A 20,783-nucleotide genomic window follows, 5' to 3' on the forward strand; every position below is an offset into this window, starting at 1 on the left:
TCAGCAGTGTCTGTTCAACTCACATTAGTGTTTTTGTTTTGTTTTGTTTTGTTTTTGTTTGGGGCATTACAGGCTGGAACCAATGGTTATATGGCTCCTGAAATCCTAATGGAAAAAGCGAGTTATTCCTATCCTGTGGACTGGTTTGCAATGGGATGCAGTATTTATGAAATGGTTGCTGGACGAACACCATTCAAAGATTACAAGGAAAAAGTCAGTAAAGAGGATTTAAAGCAAAGAACACTGAAAGAGGAAGTCAGATTCCAACACGATAACTTCACAGAGGAAGCAAAAGACATTTGCAGACTCTTCTTGGCTAAGACACCAGAGCAACGCTTAGGAAGCAGGTAACTATCATATAAAGACATGATTAGTGATGTCAGCATTTCCGCAGGGATTTGGAGAATACTTTGGATTAATGACAAAGGCTTGGGATTAAGTAGTAGTAGTATTTTCCTGTTATTATTTGTATATTATGTGGTTAAGTATTTTCAACACTTTCAAACACTATGAACACTTGATATGGAACAATCTCCAAGATGTATTTTTTTAAAAATAAATACTGCAGTTTTTAAATTTTATTTTATTTATTTATTTATTTTTGGCTGTGCTGGGTCTTCGTTGCTGCACGCAGGTTTTCTCTAGTTGCAACGAGCGGGGGCTACTCTTCGTTGCCGTGCACTGGCTTCGTGTTGCAGTGGCTTCTCCTGTTGCCGAGCATGGGCTCTAGGCACACGGGCTTCAGTAGTTGTGGCACGCGGGCTCAGTAGTTGTGGCACATGGGCTTAGTTGCTCCGCAGCATGTGGGATCTTCCCAGACCAGGGCTTGAACCTGTGTCCCCTGCATTGGCAGGTGGATTCTTAACCACTGTGCTACCAGGGAAGTCCTCCAAGATGTATTTTAAAGTGAAAGTTTCTGCCCCTTTAAACATCTCTGTAAAATATCATTAATCAGTCAACAAATATTTATTAAGTACATCTGATGTTGCCAGCTATGTTAAGTACAGTTGAAATTAGTTTTGAGGAAAGTCAAGTTTTATTGCCTACAAAGGAATAATAAGATCAAGATATTTTAGAAGAAAAAAATAAGAAAACCTGATCTATGAAAAGACCCTTGGCAGTGAGTAACTGTGTTATGTAAGGAGAAAAACCAAGGGTTTTCAAGTCACAGACATAGACTCACAACCCAGCTTGGCTACATACTGATCATTTTACCCCAAGCAACTGAATTACTTTCTTGGAGTCTCAATATCCTCATATATAAAATGGGGTTTTTTTTGTGGGTGTGATTGTTAATTTTATGTCTTAACTTGACTAGGCCACAGTACTCAGATATTTGATCAAACACTATTCTAGATGTTTCTGTGCAGGTATTTTTTAGGTAAGATTAACACATAAATGAGTAGGTTTTGAGTAAAGCAGGTTATTCTTCATTAAGTGGATGAGCCTCATGCGATGTGTTGAAGGCCTTAATAGAAAAGGACTGACCTCCCTGGGAGAAGAAGGAATTCTGCCAGCAAACCACCTTTGAACTTGAACTGTGACTCTTCCCTGAGTCTCCAGCCACACAGCCTACCTTGCAGAATTTGAACTTGCCAAGCCTCCACAATTGCCTGAGCCAGTTCCTTAAAATAAACTCTCTCTCTCTCCCTCCCTCTCTCCCTCCCTCTCTCTCTCCCTCTCTCCCTCTCTCTCTCTCTCTCTCTATTATCTGATATCAGATTATATATATATTATATATATAATATATCTCTATATAATATATATTATATATATAATATATCTCTCTATTATCTCTCTATTATCTGATATCTCTCTCTATTATCTGATATCAGATAATATCTTTCCTCTCCCCCCAGTACACATGTACTGGGGGGAGAGGAAAGAACTTTTCTTCTACCCTCTTAGGTTTAGGAATGGAAGCCTAAAAATTAAACTGCCAAAAGATGATTAACAAGAGAAAAGACAGATTTTTATTTATGTACATACACAAGAGTCCACAAAAAAGTGTAACTAGGGGGCTTCCCTGGTGGCGCTAGTGGTTGAGAGTCCGCCTGCCGATGCAGGGGACACGGGTTCGTGCCCCGGTCCGGGAAGATCCCACATGCCACGGAGCGGCTAGGCCCGTGAGCTAGGGCCACTGAGCCTGAGGGTCCGGAGCCTGTGCTCCGCAATGGGAGAGGCCACGGCAGTGAGAGGCCCACGTACTGCAAAAAAAAAAAAATGTTACTAGGTGGCAGTTAGAATTGAGGGCTTATATTCCATTTAATAGGGGAGGGGGATGGGGAGAAGGTCACTTACAGGAAAACAAATGACTTCTTTGAAATAGTGGGGTAAGGGCACTTATGGGAGAACAGTTGACTTTTAGGAAAGATAAATGGCCCTTAGAAGAATAGATGGGAGATATGATAGCTTTGTGGCAATGTCTATTTAGGTATGGTGCTGCGTTCTGTCACTGGTGATAAGAGTCAATCTTTCCTGGTTCCAAAACTCCTGAAATTCCCGGAGAGAAGATTTATGAGTTGAGTTTTTTTCCAAGGCTCTGCTTATCTTAAAGGCAGACAAAGGGGAGTTCAAAACCTGCATCTGTTGACTCTCAAATAACTTCAGCTCAAAATAATTTTTATGCCACTGTTGTGCATTTTGGACACTTCAGCGCCCTTTTGGTTCTGTTTCTCTAAGGAACCCTAACTAATTCAGTGGGATATTTTGAGGTTTAGATATAATGCTTGCAAAGTTAGCTATAACATAGCTTAGGAATCATTCAGTGTGATAGCAATTATTATTAATTTGTTCTAAGGGTGATATCAGATAATATTTTGACTAAACTACGAGCTCGTGTGTCTTAAATTACTTGGACTGAATTTTCAAAATCTAAAAATACAAACAAAAAGAAAGTTACAACCATAAAGTAATATGACTGATTTTTAATATTACACCAAAACTTCGAGAGGCAAATTACTCTAAATCTTCTGAGTAGTTGTCAGCGGAGGCTATAGAACAGGGCTGCCTTAGCTCGCAATGTTTACGTATGGAGGCAAGCTTTTTATTTTTGATCTGATCTTTTAAAATAGCGAAACAAAATTCATTTGTAATGACTTTCAAAGCATTTCAAAGATAGCGAAACTAACAGATGAGTATTTTGAAATGAGATGGAACTCTTCACTGACGTGGAAGTGATTTTCCTGTGTAGATTCCAGCATTGTAGTATTAGTGTGGTCAAAATAGGCCACGTTGTGATAACAGGCAAATCCCAAAGTCTCAGCGGCTTAAAACTAAAGGATTATTTCTCATTCATATGAAGTCCTTTATGGGTCCAGGGGTTCTCCAGGTATCTCCCTTCTGAATGGTGACTCAGAGCTTCAGGCTGCTTCCACCTTTCAGCCCCACTGGAACTGGTGGTTTCGGTTGCTATGGCAACAAGAGAGAATGCAGAGAACCTGGGGAGCTTTGTCCTGCCTCAGACCCACTTTACAGGTCATTTCAGATACACTTCTGTTGGACAGAAGGAGTCCTCGGGCCCTGCCTAAGGGCAAGGGAGCTGACTAGTCCTGCTTTCTGTCTGTCCAGGAAGGAGAGGAGAGCTGGATATGGTGAACACAGACCATCTCTACCATCTTGGCTCTCAAGCCCATGCGGGGGGAATCAGAGAATGTACCAACAGTGGCCAAGGCAGTGAAAGAAGTGAACAGTCTCTTTAGGTGACTCCCCTGAAGGGAACACAACCCACTTGGTGTCTTTGAATAAAAATCTATCTCAGTACTTTATAAGCACACTTTGTTTTTGTTTTTGTTTTTTTTTACATCTTTATTGGAGTATAATTGCTTTACAATGGTGTGTTAGTTTCTGCTTTATAACAAAGTGAATCAGTTATACATATACATATGTTCCCATATCTCTTCCCTCTTGCATCTCCCTCCCTCCCACTCTCCCTATCCCACCCCTCCAGGCGGTCTATAAGCACACTTTGAATCTGTAAAATGAAACATTGACTAACTTCTTCGGGAAAACGCCACCTTAAAGCACTGGATCATGGCCTGAAGCTGCTCTGTCAAGCAAAACCTTTTTAGAAAGCATTTGTTGTTGTGACTGTTTTGTATAAAAACTGTTTACAACATTAGAGAGAAAGCATATAAAAACCAGCTGTTCAGTGAAAGAGAAAACCTTCCAACGTTTTCATTTCAACTCTTTGTATTTTTTAAACATTCATTCAAATGAGATAATGTTTGATTGCTTTCGTGGGCATCCTCCAAAGCCGAGCAAATACCTAGACAATGTGTTACACAGCGGAGAGGTCAAGTGCCCCCTCCCTGTTGCATTCATTAGCATTTGAAAGAAAGAAAAAAAACCCCTTCTCCTTCCTTAGACATCACTGAAGGGAATCTCCTCTTTTGCCTTTATGGGTCTGTGAATTAATTTTGCAGAGAAGCCAAAAGCTTTTCTGATCATCTCACAGGGACTCAGATAGGGTCAACTATGGTGTGTTCCAATAAAATAAAAGGTGAAGACTTAAGTGTTTTGCAGGATTTATTCTGATCAGACAGTGCAGCCAAGTAAGGGCAAATAACCATGCAAGTCTCTGACTTAAGTGCTTCTCAGGCCAATAGCCACTGTTCTTGGCAGACCAAACCCCACAGCGTGATCCTCGTGTATGGGCAGCTGGAATCTTTCCTTCATTGACTGTTCTTAGAAAATCCATTGTAATCTCTGTGTGGGGTTTGGTAACACAACAGCCCCTGTCCATGCTCTGAAATATATTCAATAAGCAGGAGAAGTCTCCCTGCAGCTGCTGATTTGGCCCTTACAAAAGGTGCTGCCACCCTCCATAGTCTCCCCTATTTGCCCAAGGGCACTGCATGATGATGGGCCAAAAGAGCCCTGAACAAATCTGCCAGGGAAAGGTTCAGGAGTCAAATAACCTTCACTCTAATTACACAACTGAGGTAAGCATGGCTAGTGCAAAATAGCCAAGTGATCAGCTTTCCCGTAGCCTGGAGCAGAGGGAAAGGAGCAGAAGTTGGAGAGCCTAGTCTTTTGTTGTTAGCATCCGCACCCACAGATATTTATTGGAAAGGGGCATAAGGCATGGGCCCCGCTCTCCAGGGGCATCTAGTTGGGGATGTGGCGGAACATAAAGAAAACCTCAATGTGGCCCGTGTTTCCCCAGTCTTCTGTGACTAGTTGCAAAAAGGCTGCAGTTGGCCATCCCTAATGGACACGCCAAGGCCATCTGGGCCTGGTTGAGATGTTAGTTAAGAACGGTGCCTTTTTTAAAAAGTTTATTCTATTGAAGTAGAGTTGATTTACAACGTTGTGTTAATCTCTGCTGTACAGCAAAGTGATTCAGTTATACATATATATACTGTTTTTTCATATTCTTTTCCATTATAGTTTATTACAGGCTGTTGAATATAGTTCCCTGTGCTATACAGCAGGACCTTGTTGTTTATCCATCCTGTATATAATAGTTTGCATCTGCTAATCCCAAACTCCCAATCCACCCCTGCCCCTTGGCAACTGCAAGTCTGTCCTCTACATCTGTGAGTCTATTTCCTAGATAAGAGAACTGTGCATCTTGATGTGAGGACTGGTATGGCAAGTTCCCCACGGTCACCGAGCCCATGGGCACTCTCCTTTATCCAAGTTAAATCTGCTCAGAGGGACTTTAAAGGTGCCCTCTTGACCTCTGGTACAGTGTGTTCATACCTGCCAGCGGCCATCAAGATGGTACAAGCTTCTTCCTCATGGCACCTGGTCCCATTCTAACTCCTCTATTCTCTTTGAGACACACAGGCCTGAGGTTCATTCCTGATCTACTTGGGTGGAATTTTACCTCTATCCTTGTTCTGACACATTTAAAATCTGGTACCAACCCCCATTCCTCAAATCTTTCTGATACTTTAAAATGTTGCTGTGTAAATTATACCTCAGTAGATCTGACTTTAAAAAAAAAATCCATCCTTGAAGTTTCAATTCATCTTAGTAACCCTCCCTCAAGGCTCTTACTCTACAGGATGTAAACCACACAGACATTGGTCAGTAGGTTCCTTTTTTTTGGCTGCATTGGGTCTTCGTTGCTGTGCATGGACCTTCTCTAGTTGCAGCGAGCAGGGGCTACTCTTCATTGTGGTGTGCGGGCTTCTCATTGCGGTGGCCTCTCTTGTTGGGGAGCATGGGCTCTAGGCGCACAGGCTTCAGTAGCTGCAGCGTGCGGGCTCAGTAGTTGTGGCCACGGGATTAGTTGCTCCGTGGCATGTGGGATCTTCCTGGACCAAGGATCGAACCCGTGTCCCCTGCTTTGACAGGCCGATTCTTAACCACTGTGCCACCAGGGAAGTCTGATCAGTGGGTTCTAATAGATGGCAAGCCTGCATTTCCCTTTCTTTCAATTCATGGAGACTCAGTGACTTTGGGGAGAACAGAGTTACCTTATAGTATCTTATGATACAGTTTTCCATACCTCTCTTTTCAGTGGGATCATAATGGGAAAAGTCCAAGGAGTCCTGGATGGGCCTTTCTGGATGGAGCTAGGCTTGAATCACAAAACAAGAACTGGGGAATTGCTGGACATCAGGAGCCTTCGACTGAGTTTCTCTTTTCCATAATAATATTCAACTACAATTTTTCCTTTGAAAAATTCACCTATATTTGCTGGCTTTCTCAGATACACAGCTATTTATAAATGCAAAAGCAAGTATAAAGAGGTTAAAAGAGGTTTAAAATACAGTTAAAAGACAGATAGGGTTGTTGTGATGGTTAAATGTGACAAAGTAAGTGAAGAGCATAACGTTGTGTTAGCCGAGAGTAGCTCTGCATAAATGTTGGTCATTTCCACTTGTTATTAGTAACGTGATTATTGAGTTTAGACTCTAGTCATCTTTTTGGACAGAGTCTGCTGCAGTAATCCTCAAACACAGTAGGGAGTCTCTGAAGGGGATGTATGTGGGAAGCCCTCAATCCGTTTCCTAAAAGCTTTCTGATTACTAGAACAAAAATGAAAAAGGGAAGACCATGAATGTAATTAACTTTATTAAGGTTGATTTATGACAGAAATTGACTTCTTCCAAAAGGAAGACATCTCTTAGTCAGACCAGCATACCTACTCATATAAAAGAAAAAGAGGGGACTTCCCTGGTGGTCCAGTGGTAAATAATCTGCCTTACAATGCAGGGGTCACGGGTTCAATCCCTGGTCAGGGAACTAAGATCCTACATGCCGTGGGGCAACTAAGCCCGCATGCCACAACTACTGAGCTTGTGCACCTCAACTAGAGAACCCACACTCCCTGGAGCCTGCATGCCACAACTAGAGAAGAGAAAACCTGCACACCACAATAGAGAGAAGCCTGTGCGCCATGATGAAAGATCCCATATGCCTCAACGAAGATCCTGCATGCCGCAACTAAGACCCGATGCAGCCATAAATAAATAAATTAAATAAATAAATGATAAATAATAAATCTTTTTAAAGAAAATGAAAAAGAGAAAAAAATCGTTTGAACCTGATGCCACAAAACAGCCCTCTTTTTATTTCTTTAAAACTTGGACTCAAGAAGAACCAAGAGGAGTGTATGGTAGACCACCCCTAATATGGTCCCCAAAGATCCCTACCTCCTGCCATCCACACCCTTGAGTAACCCCTTCCCTTAAGGATGGGCTGGACTTACTTGTACGTACTGACTTGCTTCTAATAAGTAGAATGTGGCAGAAGTAATGAGATGTCATTTCTAAGATTAGGTAATAAAAATACTGTGTCTTATATCTTGAGCTCTCTCTCTATCTCTCTCTTGCTATGACCATTTGTCCTGAAGAAAGACAGTTACAATGGTATCAGGCAGCCCTGTGAAGAGGCTCACATGGTGAGGGATGGAGGCTTTCCAATAACCATATGAGAGAGCCTGGAAGCAATTTACCCCAACCCTGACCCCCCACCCGAGTCGAACCCTCAGATGAGACCACAGCCTTGACCAACAGCTTTACTGTGATGTCTCTAGAGACCTTGAGTCAGAGGCACCCAGTTAACCCAAGTCTAGATTCTTGCCCCACAGAAACTGTGAGATAATAATAAATGTTTTTTTTTTTTTTAAATAAAGCCTTTTTTTAATATTTATTATTCATTTATTTAGCTGCTCTGGGTCTTAGCTGCAGTACACAGGATCTTCATTGCTGCATGAAGGATCTTTAGTTGCAGCATGAGGACTCTTAGTTGCAGCACGTGAACTCTTATTTGCCGCATGTGGACTCTTTCTTAATTGTAGCATGCGGGATCTAGTTCCCTGACCAGGGATCAAACCCGGGCCCCCTGCACTGGGAGCACAGAATCTTAACCGCTGGACCGCCAGGAAAGTCCCAAATGTTTGTTGTTTTAAGCCACTAAATGTTGGGGCAATCTGTTACACAGCAATAGGTAACTAATATAAAAGGTTACACAACTAACTGGAAACACACATTTTCCCCCCATATTCTAAGGCAAATACTAGAATAATTTCTAGCATGGGGAAGGAGGGTTTGATAACAAACAACTGTAGTCTTGAGCACCGAATGTATGCTCAGTTATGCTGCTAAAAATTGCTAATGGATTATTTAAAAGTCTTTAAAGATTACTGTGGCAGTTGAGGGAGGTAGGTGGGGCTCCTAGAAATCATGTCATATGAAGAGTGAGGAGATGTGACTGCTGTCTTTTAAAATGTAAGTGGTGGTCAGGTAAGAAGAGACATGCTTCGCTTGTTCTATGTAACCCTGAAGGACAGAGCAAGAGGCAGTGAGCGCCTTGGAAGCTGCAGGCAAGCAGGTTCTGACCCCACTGAATTTTGCTGGTGTTTCCATGAAACACCAAGAACAAAAGTCATGTCAACTACTTCGCTGTTTAAAAATTACATCCAGGGGCTTCCCGGGTGGTGCAGTGGTTGAGAGTCCGCCTGCCGATGCAGGGGACACGGGTTCGTGCCCCGGTCCGGGAGGATCCCACATGCCGCGGAGCGGCTGGGTCCGTGAGCCATGGCCGCTGAGCCTGCGCGTCCGGAGACTGTGCTCCGCAGCAGGAGGGGCCACAACGGTGAGAGGCCCACATACCGCAAAAAAAAAAAAAAAAAAATTACATCTAAGTGTGAAGGTGGTCTACAAACAATGAAAATGTGACTATCTGCATATAGTAGAAGTGTGGGGTAAATTTTTTTTTTTTGGCCATCTGTGGCTCGTGGGACCTTAGTTCCCCAACTCGGGATCGAATCCAGGCCCTTGGCAGCGAAAGCATGGAGTCCTAACCACTGGACCGTCAGGGAATTCCCTGTGGGTGGTTTTGAAAGTTGTTATTTTTCTAAATTGTTCTTCATGTGATATTGTCTCTGCAATTAAAATGAAATGTATTCTAGGAAAAGAAGGCCACATATTTTGAATTGCTAGAACAGTTCCTGTTTGGGTTTGTTACTGTGTCTCAGGCTGGCCATCTCCTTTCTTCACAGAGAAAAGTCTGATGATCCCAGGAAACACCATTTCTTCAAAACCATCAACTTTCCTCGCCTGGAAGCTGGCCTAGTTGAGCCTCCATTTGTGCCAGACCCATCAGTGGTTTATGCCAAAGATATCGGTGAAATTGAAGATTTCTCTGAGGTTCGAGGAGTTGAATTTGATGATAAAGATACGCAGTTCTTCCAAAGATTTGCAACAGGTGCTGTCCCTATAGCTTGGCAGGAAGAGATTATAGAAACGGGGCTGTTTGCCGAATTGAATGACCCCAACAGGCCCGCAGGCTGCGGGGAGGGTAATTCGTCTAAGTCTGGTATATGTTTGCTATTATAAGTTGTTCTCTCTACCACACGGGCAGCAAGAGTCTCAGCTGACATAATCCTCGAATGTTCCTAATACGTGAAAATCTTTTGAATGAGCACTGATCAGTCAGGAAGGGCATTTCAACCACAAAACAGTTCAAAGGATAGGTGAGCTCACCACTAAGACGTATTTTCTCTCCTTCCTTCCTTCCTCCCTTCCCCCCTAACTTACTTCCTTTCTTTCTTCCTTCATAAAGAAGAGTGCAGTCTCAGTTTTCACTGAGACCTGGTTGAAAAGGAACCCTCAGGTTTATTTTGCTAAACTAAAAGCATGAGCCGTTGTCATCATGTCCCTGACAATTACACAAAGTCCTAAGAACAGAGAATGGAACTTTGTGGTATGCTCAGAAAACGAGCGTTTGCAATTCTTAGTAAACAATCATTTTAGTTTTTCTTTGTTTATATCTTTTCATCCTTTCATCTTTCAGTATTTCTCCTTCTTCTGTACTTATAAAAGGGATTTTGAACGTGGAAATAAATATTTCTGATTTTCCCCCTCCCTGCAAAAAAGGAGTGGATTGTACTATTTTGGAAATATTTCAGATTACAGAATCATTTTTAATTTATAGAGTCTCTTTTCATTATTTCTGAAATATTCTACTATTATAATGTTGAAGCATGTTAAACGTAAATACACATGAGGTCTGGGGATTAAAGTATTCTGTAAGTTGAGTTCTTTAGGTAGTAGTCTACAAATTGCTTACCTGTATAATTCCGTATGCCATCAGTTCCCAAACTTTGCTGAACTTTGGAATCACCCAGAAATCTTTTAAAATACTAACATGTGACTCCCACTCTCAGATTTTAATTGGTCTGGAGTACAACCTGGGCATCTAGATTTTCAAAATCTCCCTGGGTGATTCCGGTGTGCAACAAAGTTTGGGAACCACAGTCATGCAGATTTAAATGTTAGTACATATGGGTCCCTGTTTTGGTTGCTCAAAACCTCAGTCTTACATTTTGACAACAACTTTTCAAATACCCAAAAAAATGCATAACTTTGGCAATTGCAGTTAAATGAAACTGAAGATAATCCGTATTCATCTTGTAGATTTCCTTGCCCTTGCACACTTTAGTTCTTCACACATATCTTGGGAAGTAGATCTCTTGACTATTTCAAGACCTGAAGGAGACATATGGGCTTAGAAACTGATTTGAACAAACAGTGGGCCTCATTTCAGGTGGCTGCCCAGCCAGCACTTTATAGGAGAATTAGCGCTTCTCAAAAGCACAGCCAAAGTGAGAATTTTAAGCACCCCCCCAAAAAATATATATATATATATATGACACAAATATACATCTGGGGTGACCATATATATATATGTGTGTGTGTGTATATATATATTTTAAGATGTATGTGTGCCTAAGGAAATCTCTCTTGGCCCAAAGGTGAGAAACCTGGCTGAAGTTATTTTAAAAGTTTTGTCCCTTGAGTAAAGGTACCAAGAATTACAAAAAACACTGGCCAAAAATTTTTTGGTTAACTGGAATCCAGCTAACAGTAATCCTCAACTACAAGACAACATCAACCATATCTGGAGCAAGGAGGAAGAAACCCCCATGGAGTTGAGTCCTGGGTTAGAACACCTGCCACTCACCTGCTCATCCTCCATCCTCAGTGAGCTCCTTGAAGCTCCAAACCCTACCCTAGAGACACTGTAGAGTCCTGAATCACCAAAGCAGAATACAGGTGTGTCCTGCAGATTCTTCTTCCTAAGGCAAGAAAGTAGATTAAAATTTGATAAAAATTTCTAAGTCTGTTTAACAAAACCTAATCAACAGTTAACAGAAATTCAATTAACTAGAGCATTCCAAGAGCAGAGATCTCAGAATTTAGCTTTATAAACATCAGACATTTTAAAAAGTGACTTCTACTTGCATTGGTTCTTTCATGTGAATGCCTACTGCTTTTGATAAACTTTAAATGCAAATCTGTTTCATGTTTTAGAAGTAACTCAGGAAAATAATTGAATAAGATACCTATATTCAAACAGTCACCAAGTAAGTATGTGTTGAGCTCTAGTTATACATTGAGCCCTGCACTGGGTGATGTTGGGGACACAGTAGAGAAATAAGACAACCATCTAAGAAAGGCCCTGTGGTGTAGTGTAGCATGCAGACTCCTGTGGGTGTTATTATTCACATTTTAAAAGAGGAAACTGATGCCCATAGATGTTTTGTGGCTTGTCCAAGGTCACACAGCTCTGCAGAGTTGTTGTGAAGACTAGAAATAACGTATAGGAAGCACATAGTGCTTGACTTGCATATAGTAAGGGCATACTAAATTGAAGATCACGGTCAGTAAGTAGCAGCAGGTTGAATGATTCCTGGTCCAAGGACAAACTATTAAGACCTGAACCTTCATTAAAAGTTCCAGAGGAGGTGAGAGAAGCAAGAGAGCTGCTTCCTGGGGAGTGGTTGAGAAGGAAATTTTTTACACACAATGAAAGAAAAATCTAATTGGAATAAGTGGAGACATGGGGGCCCATCCCAGATCTCCTGCCCATCATATGCCAGGTGGGAATCCACCTGGGCCAAGTCAGAGTACAGGAGGCCCACAGGGGCAGGGCAGGTAAGGGACAGACCTCAGCATGGAGATGAAATGTTACAGATGGAGAGAAATAAGCCAATGCAAAGGGATTGGCTCAGATTGTGGGTGGGATTCAAGACTGAAATAAGATGCAACCAGATGTTTTATCAAAGAAAAGAAGTGATTTTTGAAAAGGGATGATACTTGCTTATTTTTAAAGTTAAAATGAGGTTATGTTTTTAGAGAAAAATTTTATATATAAACAAAATGAAACATCAGGGGAAACACAGACATATATGAGTGAACTATTCAGACAAAGAAGAACCGAGGAGAAGTCATTTTTATTCTTCTAGTTTGTCAGGGATTGTTTGAAATGTTTGTTTCTTAAAGGGGTAGATGGAATTAATAAACCGCTTGAAGGGGCTTAGAAGTGCCTTGCAAAGCAGGAGGTATGGATGATGTTTTCACAGGAAACAGTGATGAATGATTGATTTTAGGTGTAATTTTTCTTCTTTTCTTTTTTCGGCCACACCGCAAGGCATGCTAAATCTTAATTCCCCCACCAGGGATTGAACCTATGCCCCTGCAGTGGAAGCACAGAGTCCTAACCACTGGACCGCCAGGGAAGTCCCCAATTTTAGGATTGTAAGCCACAAAGAGTTTAAAAAGTATTCTCAATTGTTTACTTTGAATATCAAATTCAAGATGTTTCTCATTTAGGTGACCAGGCATGAATGTGAAATAATTGAATGATTTAAACTTCGCTTCTTAGGAATTGCTCATTTGAAGTCATTGAGGGAATTCCCTGGAAGTCCAGTGATTAGGACTCTAACCGATGTGCACTTTCACTTTCATTTTCACCCAGTGCACTTTCACTGGGCACTGCACTGGCCTGGGTTCAATCCCTGGTCGGGGAACTATGATCCCACAAGTTGTGCAGTGCAGCTAAAAAAAAAGAAAGAAAAAAGAAAGAAAAAGAAATCAGAGAGAATACTACATCGATTTTTAAAGATCATTATTATTATATTGTGTTTATCATTAGGGCGGTTTAACTGATGTTAATTTTTGGACAGTAAAACATGATGAACATAGTGAAAATATATAATACTCGCTTCTTAAATGATTGTTCTTGGCAGTTATAAGCCTTAAGAAGAAAAAAAATAGATACAAGATTTTTTTGGTGGTGGGGAGGCCAACCTGGAAGATTTACCATATTAGCCATTTTGATCATCAAAAAAGTAAAAAGACTGAATTTTCTTGGATCATCTGGGAAAAATAATTGCAGTCGTTTAGGTTTAATTATTCTTTCAATAAATATTGGTGCCTGCCATGTGCCAGGCCTCATTTCGGGGAGATATGCTGGGTTTTGCCCCTTTAAACTTTTTAGATTGGAAAGCACTTTTGTTCACCCTGTGTGTCACTAAACTTTTATATCTCTCTGGGTAGAGATGAGTTTTGTTCTTTCCATTTTTTCCTAAGTTTTCTGCACTGAACAAAAAATATAAAAATCAAGAAAAAATATATATATTTTTTTAAATGTCATGAAGAACCTAGGAGTAAGACAGGAATAAAGACACCGACCTACCAGAGAATGGACTTGAGGATATGGGGAGCGGGAAGGGGAAGCTATGACAAAGCGAGAGAGTGGCATGGACATACATACACTACCAAACCTAAGGTAGATAGCTAGTGGGAAGCAGCCGCATAGCACAGGGAGATCAGCTCGGTGCTTTGTGACCACCTAAAGGGGTGGGATAGGGAGGGTGGGAGGGAGGGAGATGCAAGAGGGAAGAGATATAGGAACATATGTATATGTATAACTGATTCACTTTGTTATAAAGCAGAAACTAACACACCATTGTAAAGCAATTATACTCCAATAAAGATGTAAAAAAAAAAAAAAAAAGAAAAAATATATTTTTTAAAGCAAGGCAGGCCCTGTCATAATTGGAGCTGGGTGTGTGCCCAGGCTGGCTCTGGCAATAACCAGACCCTGAGGACCTCCTTCCTGGCCGAAAGACATGAACTAGCCTGGGTACCAGGAGTAAGTCCAGGACTCCTGGTCTGAGCCAGCAGAGTCTCCCTGGACAGAGCCAGCAGTTGGTGTCTAAGGTTGGGCCAGATTCGTGGTCCCACAATCCAGACCATGAACTGTGGCTAGTTGGTGGCAAAGTTTTTACCAAACCTCAAAGAAAAAAAAGAAAGGACAATGCAGTGAGTCTTTCAGGCGCTACGCTCTTCAAAATATCTTATTTTATCACATAGCTGAAATGTCTTCTTTTATGAAGTAGTTGATATTTGACAGAAGTAAAAATTGAAGACCAGTGACTGTTCCTCAAGTATTTTTTTGAAATTTTACTGATGCATGAGATTTCAAAATCTGGAACCCCCTGGACTGGATGACCTTGAAGGACATTCCAACTGTAAGGAAATTGTGCTTCAGTGGGAAATGATGCATTTTCTAGAGGAAGATCTACAAACTTTTTCTGAAAAAGACCAGATAGTAAATATTTTAGACTTTGCAGATGACAACTACTTAACTCTGCCTTTGTAGTGGGAAAGCAGCCACAGACAAGGGAAAGGACCAACTCTGTCTGTGTGCCAATAAAGCTTTATTTACAAAAACAGGTGGTGGAGCTGGATTTGACCCACAAGCTGTAGTTTACTGATTGTAGTTGTAAATAAGTCTCATTATTAAACTGGCTGGGTTATCTGATTCAAACAGAGCTATTTTACAACTCTATAAATTATAGATAACTAATTGGGATGTAAATTAATTCTTGTCTATAGATGTTCAAATAACGCTTCCCCACTGAATTAGTTTGTTAGGGCTATGATAACAAAGTGCTGGGTGGTTTATACAACCGAAGTTTATCTCAGTTCTGGAGGCTAGAAGTCTGAGATCAATGTGTCATTGGGATTGGTTTCTTACGAGGCCTCTGTCCTTCCTTGATTTCTAGATGGGCACCTTCTGTCTCAGGGTTCTCCTTCTGTGTGGGTCTGTGTCCTAATTTCTTCTCCTTATAAGGACAACAGTCATATTGGATTAAGGCCCACCCTAATGACCTCATTTTAACTTGATTACCTCTTTAAAGACCTTATCTGCAAATACAGTCACAGTCCGAGGTACCTGAGGGTTAGGACTTTAACACATGAATTTGGGGAGACACAATTCAGCCTATAACTCCCCTTAAGCCAATTTTATGTCCATTTGCTCGTTCGTTCCAACATTCCTTTACCCCATATAAATCTGTGGGTTTTATTGCTTCTCTGAACTGGTTGAAATGCCAGTTTCCTCCTTAAAGAGTTAAATAAAATCTTTAACATGTTTTCATTTATTTCTGTATGACAGTCATGATTTTACCCTTTTTTTTGAGAACTATCCATTAACACAAGGCAGAATGTCACAATGCCATCATGGAACCTGGGGCACATTTTAAAAATTCTGCTTCCATAAGCAAAAGTTCTCAGCAAGAGCCCTCTGTCTTTTTGTTCTCTTATGAAACACACAGCAGAGAGCAGAGCACCTAAACAGAGGGCTGGTGGGAGCGGTGGTGAGGCCGGAAAGCCACTAGCATTTCCCAGGGAGTTTGGTTGAGGTGCATGGGGCCAGCTGACTAGTCTATATTTTTAAACATATTCTCCTCACCCTGCCTCTCCTGTCTGCATGGCCAGCTGTCACACACATTCCTGCCATGCCCACAGTTCCTGCATACAGCAGGGGATGCTATCAGGGAAGAAGAAGCAGGGAGGAGAGAGCCAGGAGCCACAAGAACCAAAGACAGCTTCAGAAGTCCACCTGAATCTTTTCCGACAAGTGCATATGTGTGCTGTATTTCACCTAAAGAGTTGGCTAAGCGGCATCGCCAGCATCACCACTAATAGTAACACAATAAAGACTCCCATTTATTGAGCACTTACTATGTGCCGGGTGCTGCACTTGGCACTTTTTGTATATTACTCCCAATGCTCACGATCATCCTGTGAAGTGGGTATTCTTATCTGCATTTTATGGATGAAGAAGGAAAGCTCCGGAGGTTAACAGACTTATCCAAGTACACAGTAAGTGCTGAGTAAACCCGGGTCTACCTGACAGCTCTTGGCTGTGTGGTCACTGGTTTCCTAGGTAAGAACAGCCTCTGTTCCTATTCCCTAAAACATCTCCTGTGTTTCAGAGCAGAGCTAGTGGACCAAGCCCAAAGGGGAAATAATTTTTTTTAAATATATTTTGTCAGTTCTAAATGGACTAGCAGGGCGGGGATAGGAGTGAGGTGAGTGAGGCAGTAGGGCACAATATTTAGGACATGTAAGATGACACTCACTCTCAGGATCATGCCAGTAAGTGCAGCCTTGAAACTTGCATAAAACTGGAAGTGAGTGCCTCCTTCAGTTCTGTACCTTAGACCTTTCATTCCCCTCACCCTAACTCTGGGCCTGTGTCCTAGGCAGCTCAGGTGTAGATGCTTAGCAAAATCCTTTCGAAGCTACATTTCTTTATTTCTCTGCATCTTCACAATCATCTACATTCATTCATACAACAAATTCTAATTGAGGCCTTACCATATGCTAGGCCTTGTTGTAGGAGATGGGAATACCACCCAAGACAGACCACGCACGTCCAGAACATGTCCCCTTTTGGCTGGATCTCTATTAGGCAATATCGATCAATATATTTTTTAATTTTTATTTATTTTTGGCTGCGTTGGGTCTTCGTTGCAGTGTGCAGGCTTCTCACTGTGGTGGCTTCTCTTGCGGCAGAGCACAGGCTCTATGTGTGCAGGCTTCAGTAGTCGTGGTGCGTGGACTCAGTAGTTGTGGCGCATGGACTTCGTTGCTCCGCGGCATGTGGGATCTTCCCAGACCAGGGATGGAACCCACGTCCCTTGCGTTGGCAGGTGGATTCTTAACCACTGCACCATCAGGAAAGTCCCACGATCAGTAATTTTTCTTCCTTCTCTTATCATACTTTAACTGATGCCAAGGACTCGGAAGCACAATGCCCAGGGGGTAGGTAGTTAAGAACTGAAATTCAGTTTCCCTTCTTCCTTTCCTCTTTAAGAAATTTCTCCCAGGGACTTCCCTAGTGGTCCAGTGGTTAAGACTCCGAGCTTCCACTGCAGGGGGCACGGGTTCAATGCGTGGTCGGGGAACTAAGATCCCACATGCTGCGCGGCGTGGCCAAGAAATAAAAAAATAAAAAATAAAATTTCTCCCAGGTTTATGCTTTAAAATCCTTGTCCTTAAAAAGCTGTGAAATCAAGACTTGTAAACTCCTCGTTACCTCTCCCTGAAAGTGGAAAGTTACAGGCAGGCCAAAAGACACATCCAGATCAGATCTTGGTGAATGTTGTTTTAACAAATGCCAGTGGAATGAAGGGGGCAAAGCCTGCTCTGGCACGTGTCATAACTGGTAACGAGGCGAACAATGGTGAAACAGCAGCTCAACCAAACAAACATTCGGATGCCCTTGTCTGCACCTCTCTTCCCAGGGAGCGGGGTGCCCTCCGGCCCTGGCCTCTGCCTCGTTGTATTCCGGGCTAGGCCCATAAAACAGCACAGCACATACCGCAGGGCAGAGCTTGGCCCAGACATGTGGAGTTTTCATGATTATGATGACTTTATGACGATGTTGGCATTTCCTGTCACAGTTGAGTGCTTGATCAATTCTAAGTCACTTAAGACTCACCTGCGGTTTGTAGACTCTCTGGCCACCTTGCCTCTCCCTCCTACAGTGCACTTGGGGTCACTTTGTCACTCACTGTGCCCTACCCCATTGTGTGCAGGGCTGCAGAAAGGAAAAGAAATAAATCCGTTCCATTTTGGAACAGGAATTTAAGAAGAGGGCCAAAGCCATTAACTGGTTTCTGGATTCTTAGCACTTAAATGATGTACTCTATCTGCTCACATCTCCCACCCACCCCTTTCTTTTATGAAAAGATAGCTCAGCTAATTCACCTTAATTTACATGAAGTTGGAATTTTCTTGTGTGTACCACATGAGACACACAGGAGCTGGATCGCCTATATTTAGCCCTTTTCCTCCCTGGCATGGTGACCATCTTGCCAGTAAAAGTGACTATAAGCCAGCATCCCTTGACACAAGGAAGAAGGAGGGACAGTGGGAAAGACTAAAAGCAAAGTGCAATTCCACATCAAAGCTTACTTCTAATCATACCCTGGCACCAAAGACTAACTTGGGGAGAATGTGAGAGCGTGGAAGGTTTCCTTTAGAAAAAATTCCAGAGAGAATGTGTTTGACTAGTTCTTCCCTGTTTCGGAAGAGGCGGACTATTGAAATATTGTGTCATGAGGACATGTCTGCACTGGCCCCGTGGTGTGTGCATCTCTCCCCAACTCCACGGTCTAGGTGACTTCAGTAGCTTGGATTGGACAGCAGTGGGTGTATCTGCCGTCACAAAAATTGGCAAATTCTGCAAATCAGGTTTGTTTTTTTCTGGGGAGAGGGTTGTTAAGCATTACCAGCTTTTCACTGACTTGTCCCTGGAACATACTGTGTCTGGTTAAGTTATGACTCTGCCCGGGACCCCACAAGTTCTGCCCCAAGACTTGCTTCCATTTGCAGGGGGTGGGCAAGGCTGTAGGGGAGAAACCAACGAAAGTCACAAGCCACTGCCCATGGGAGATACTCACCAGCCAAAGAAGCTGAGAAATGCCAGGAAAAGCTGGATGCAAGGCTACCAACATCTGAAAGAGGACCGTAAGAGAACGTGAAAGAGGGGCAACCACCAAAACCAGAACAAAAGGAAAGAAAGGCAGGGAGAGGAAAATGGTCCAAGTGGTCTGTAAGTTCACTACAAAACTTTACTTAACGTCCTAAGATGTCCTGTGGAATCATCACTCCACAACAAGGGTTCATTAAAAATGTGACGAAGCTAATGTGGGCATGTGATTTGATGCAAGTTTTTTCACGTTAATGGGATCTGCCACCTCTTCCATGTGCACTGACTTAAAGCAAATGTGATTCATTCATCTGCAAAGATACAAGACGCACAGAGTTAAAAGTGTCCCCCACAGGTTCCCAAGAGAGACTTCCTTCTACTAGGAGTTCTTTCCTTCAGGCACAAACATCACCCCAAGCATCTGCCACAAACTTAAGCCATAGGTCCCAAGACCACACTTATGAGCTGCTGGGCTGCTGAATGTCACTAAGAAGACATTAGAACTCCCTCCTGCCTAGTAAGTTCCCCCTTCAGAAACTTTTGAGATTGGAGGATCAAGTATTAGGGTGGGTGGTAGGCTGATTAATAGCCCCTGGAGATATTCATGTCCTAATTCCTGGTCAGTGTTAACCTTACATGGCAAAAGGGACTTTGCAGATGTGATTAAGAATCTCGAGTCTGCCTCTGGCTGTCAGTTCCATTCCAGTGCTACAGGAGTTCCAGCACCACGTGACTGACTGACTGGTGGCTTTCAGTTTTACGTCTTGGAGACAAAGTGAAAAAAAAAAAGGATCCTTAGATACGGAGATTATCCTGCATTAATAATTGCAACCCTCCTTCTAAGGGGGATGCAAGAGTCCGTCAGAGAGGGCTGTGGGATATAGGGAAGCAGATGCCATTGGTGGAATTACCCACATTGAAGATGGCGGAAGGGGCACTGAGCTACCAGAAACTGAATAAAGCAAGGAAATGGATTCTCCCTGGATTCTCAAGAAGCAACCAGTCCAGCCAACAACTTGACTTTTAGCCCAGTGAAACAGATTTCGGATTTCTGGAATCCAGAGCTGTAAGTGAATAAATTTGTGTTAAGTCATCAACTTTGTGGTAATTTGTTACAGAAGACATAGGAAACTAATACAAGGTACAACATATTTTTTCTGGCCTTGGAATTAAAGAACTTTCTGAGGCTTTAGGAGAATTAGGAAAATACAGAGGTCAATTATTCTGCAAAGGAATAACTATAAATTGTGTTAATTAGCAAACAATGCCCCCTATTCTCCAATCCTGACCTTGACCCTGCCCTAGGGGAGGGCAGGGGTTTTTTTTAGGCGTTTTGGGAGGAAGGACATGAGAAGAAGGAGAAAAAGGTTATATGGCAGCCTACCCAACAGCCACCTCTTCTTCTTCATTGCACACTGATGCCAAATATCGCTCAGGGAAGCTGCATGCCCTTGCCTAGGGGATGAATCATGATTGGTCTAAGCGCAGCATCCCCTTTGCCAATAATTGGTCTAGGCACGGTCATGTGACCTCTTCCTGGCCAATGAGAAGTAAACAGATGCCTGTTGACATGCTTTTGGATGGATTTTTTTGGTCATTGTTCTAAATAAAAAGAACCACATGAAAAAGAAGCCCTTTTGCCCACTTCTTTTTTTTTTTTTTTTTTTAGCGGTATGCAGGCCTCTCACTGTTGTGGCCTCTCCCGTTGCGGTGCACAGGCTCCGGACACACAGGCTCAGCGGCCATGG

At 42.3% G+C, this 20,783-nt stretch overlaps 1 protein-coding gene across 1 annotated transcript in view; it reads left to right on the forward strand.

Moving 5' to 3' along the window:
- The window catches only part of GRK7 (G protein-coupled receptor kinase 7), a 34,713-nt gene extending 24,916 nt beyond the window's left edge, over positions 1 to 9,797 (forward strand). Inside the window, exons 3-4 of the mRNA XM_060010074.1 lie at positions 73 to 347; positions 9,461 to 9,797. Of these exons, the coding sequence (XP_059866057.1) occupies positions 73 to 347; positions 9,461 to 9,797 (612 nt within the window). The remainder of the gene's footprint in view (positions 1 to 72; positions 348 to 9,460) is intronic.
- Positions 9,798 to 20,783: the final 10,986 nt, after the last annotated feature.

Source organism: Delphinus delphis, chromosome 4 (assembly GCF_949987515.2).
Source record: "Delphinus delphis chromosome 4, mDelDel1.2, whole genome shotgun sequence".
NCBI lineage: Eukaryota > Metazoa > Chordata > Mammalia > Artiodactyla > Delphinidae > Delphinus > Delphinus delphis.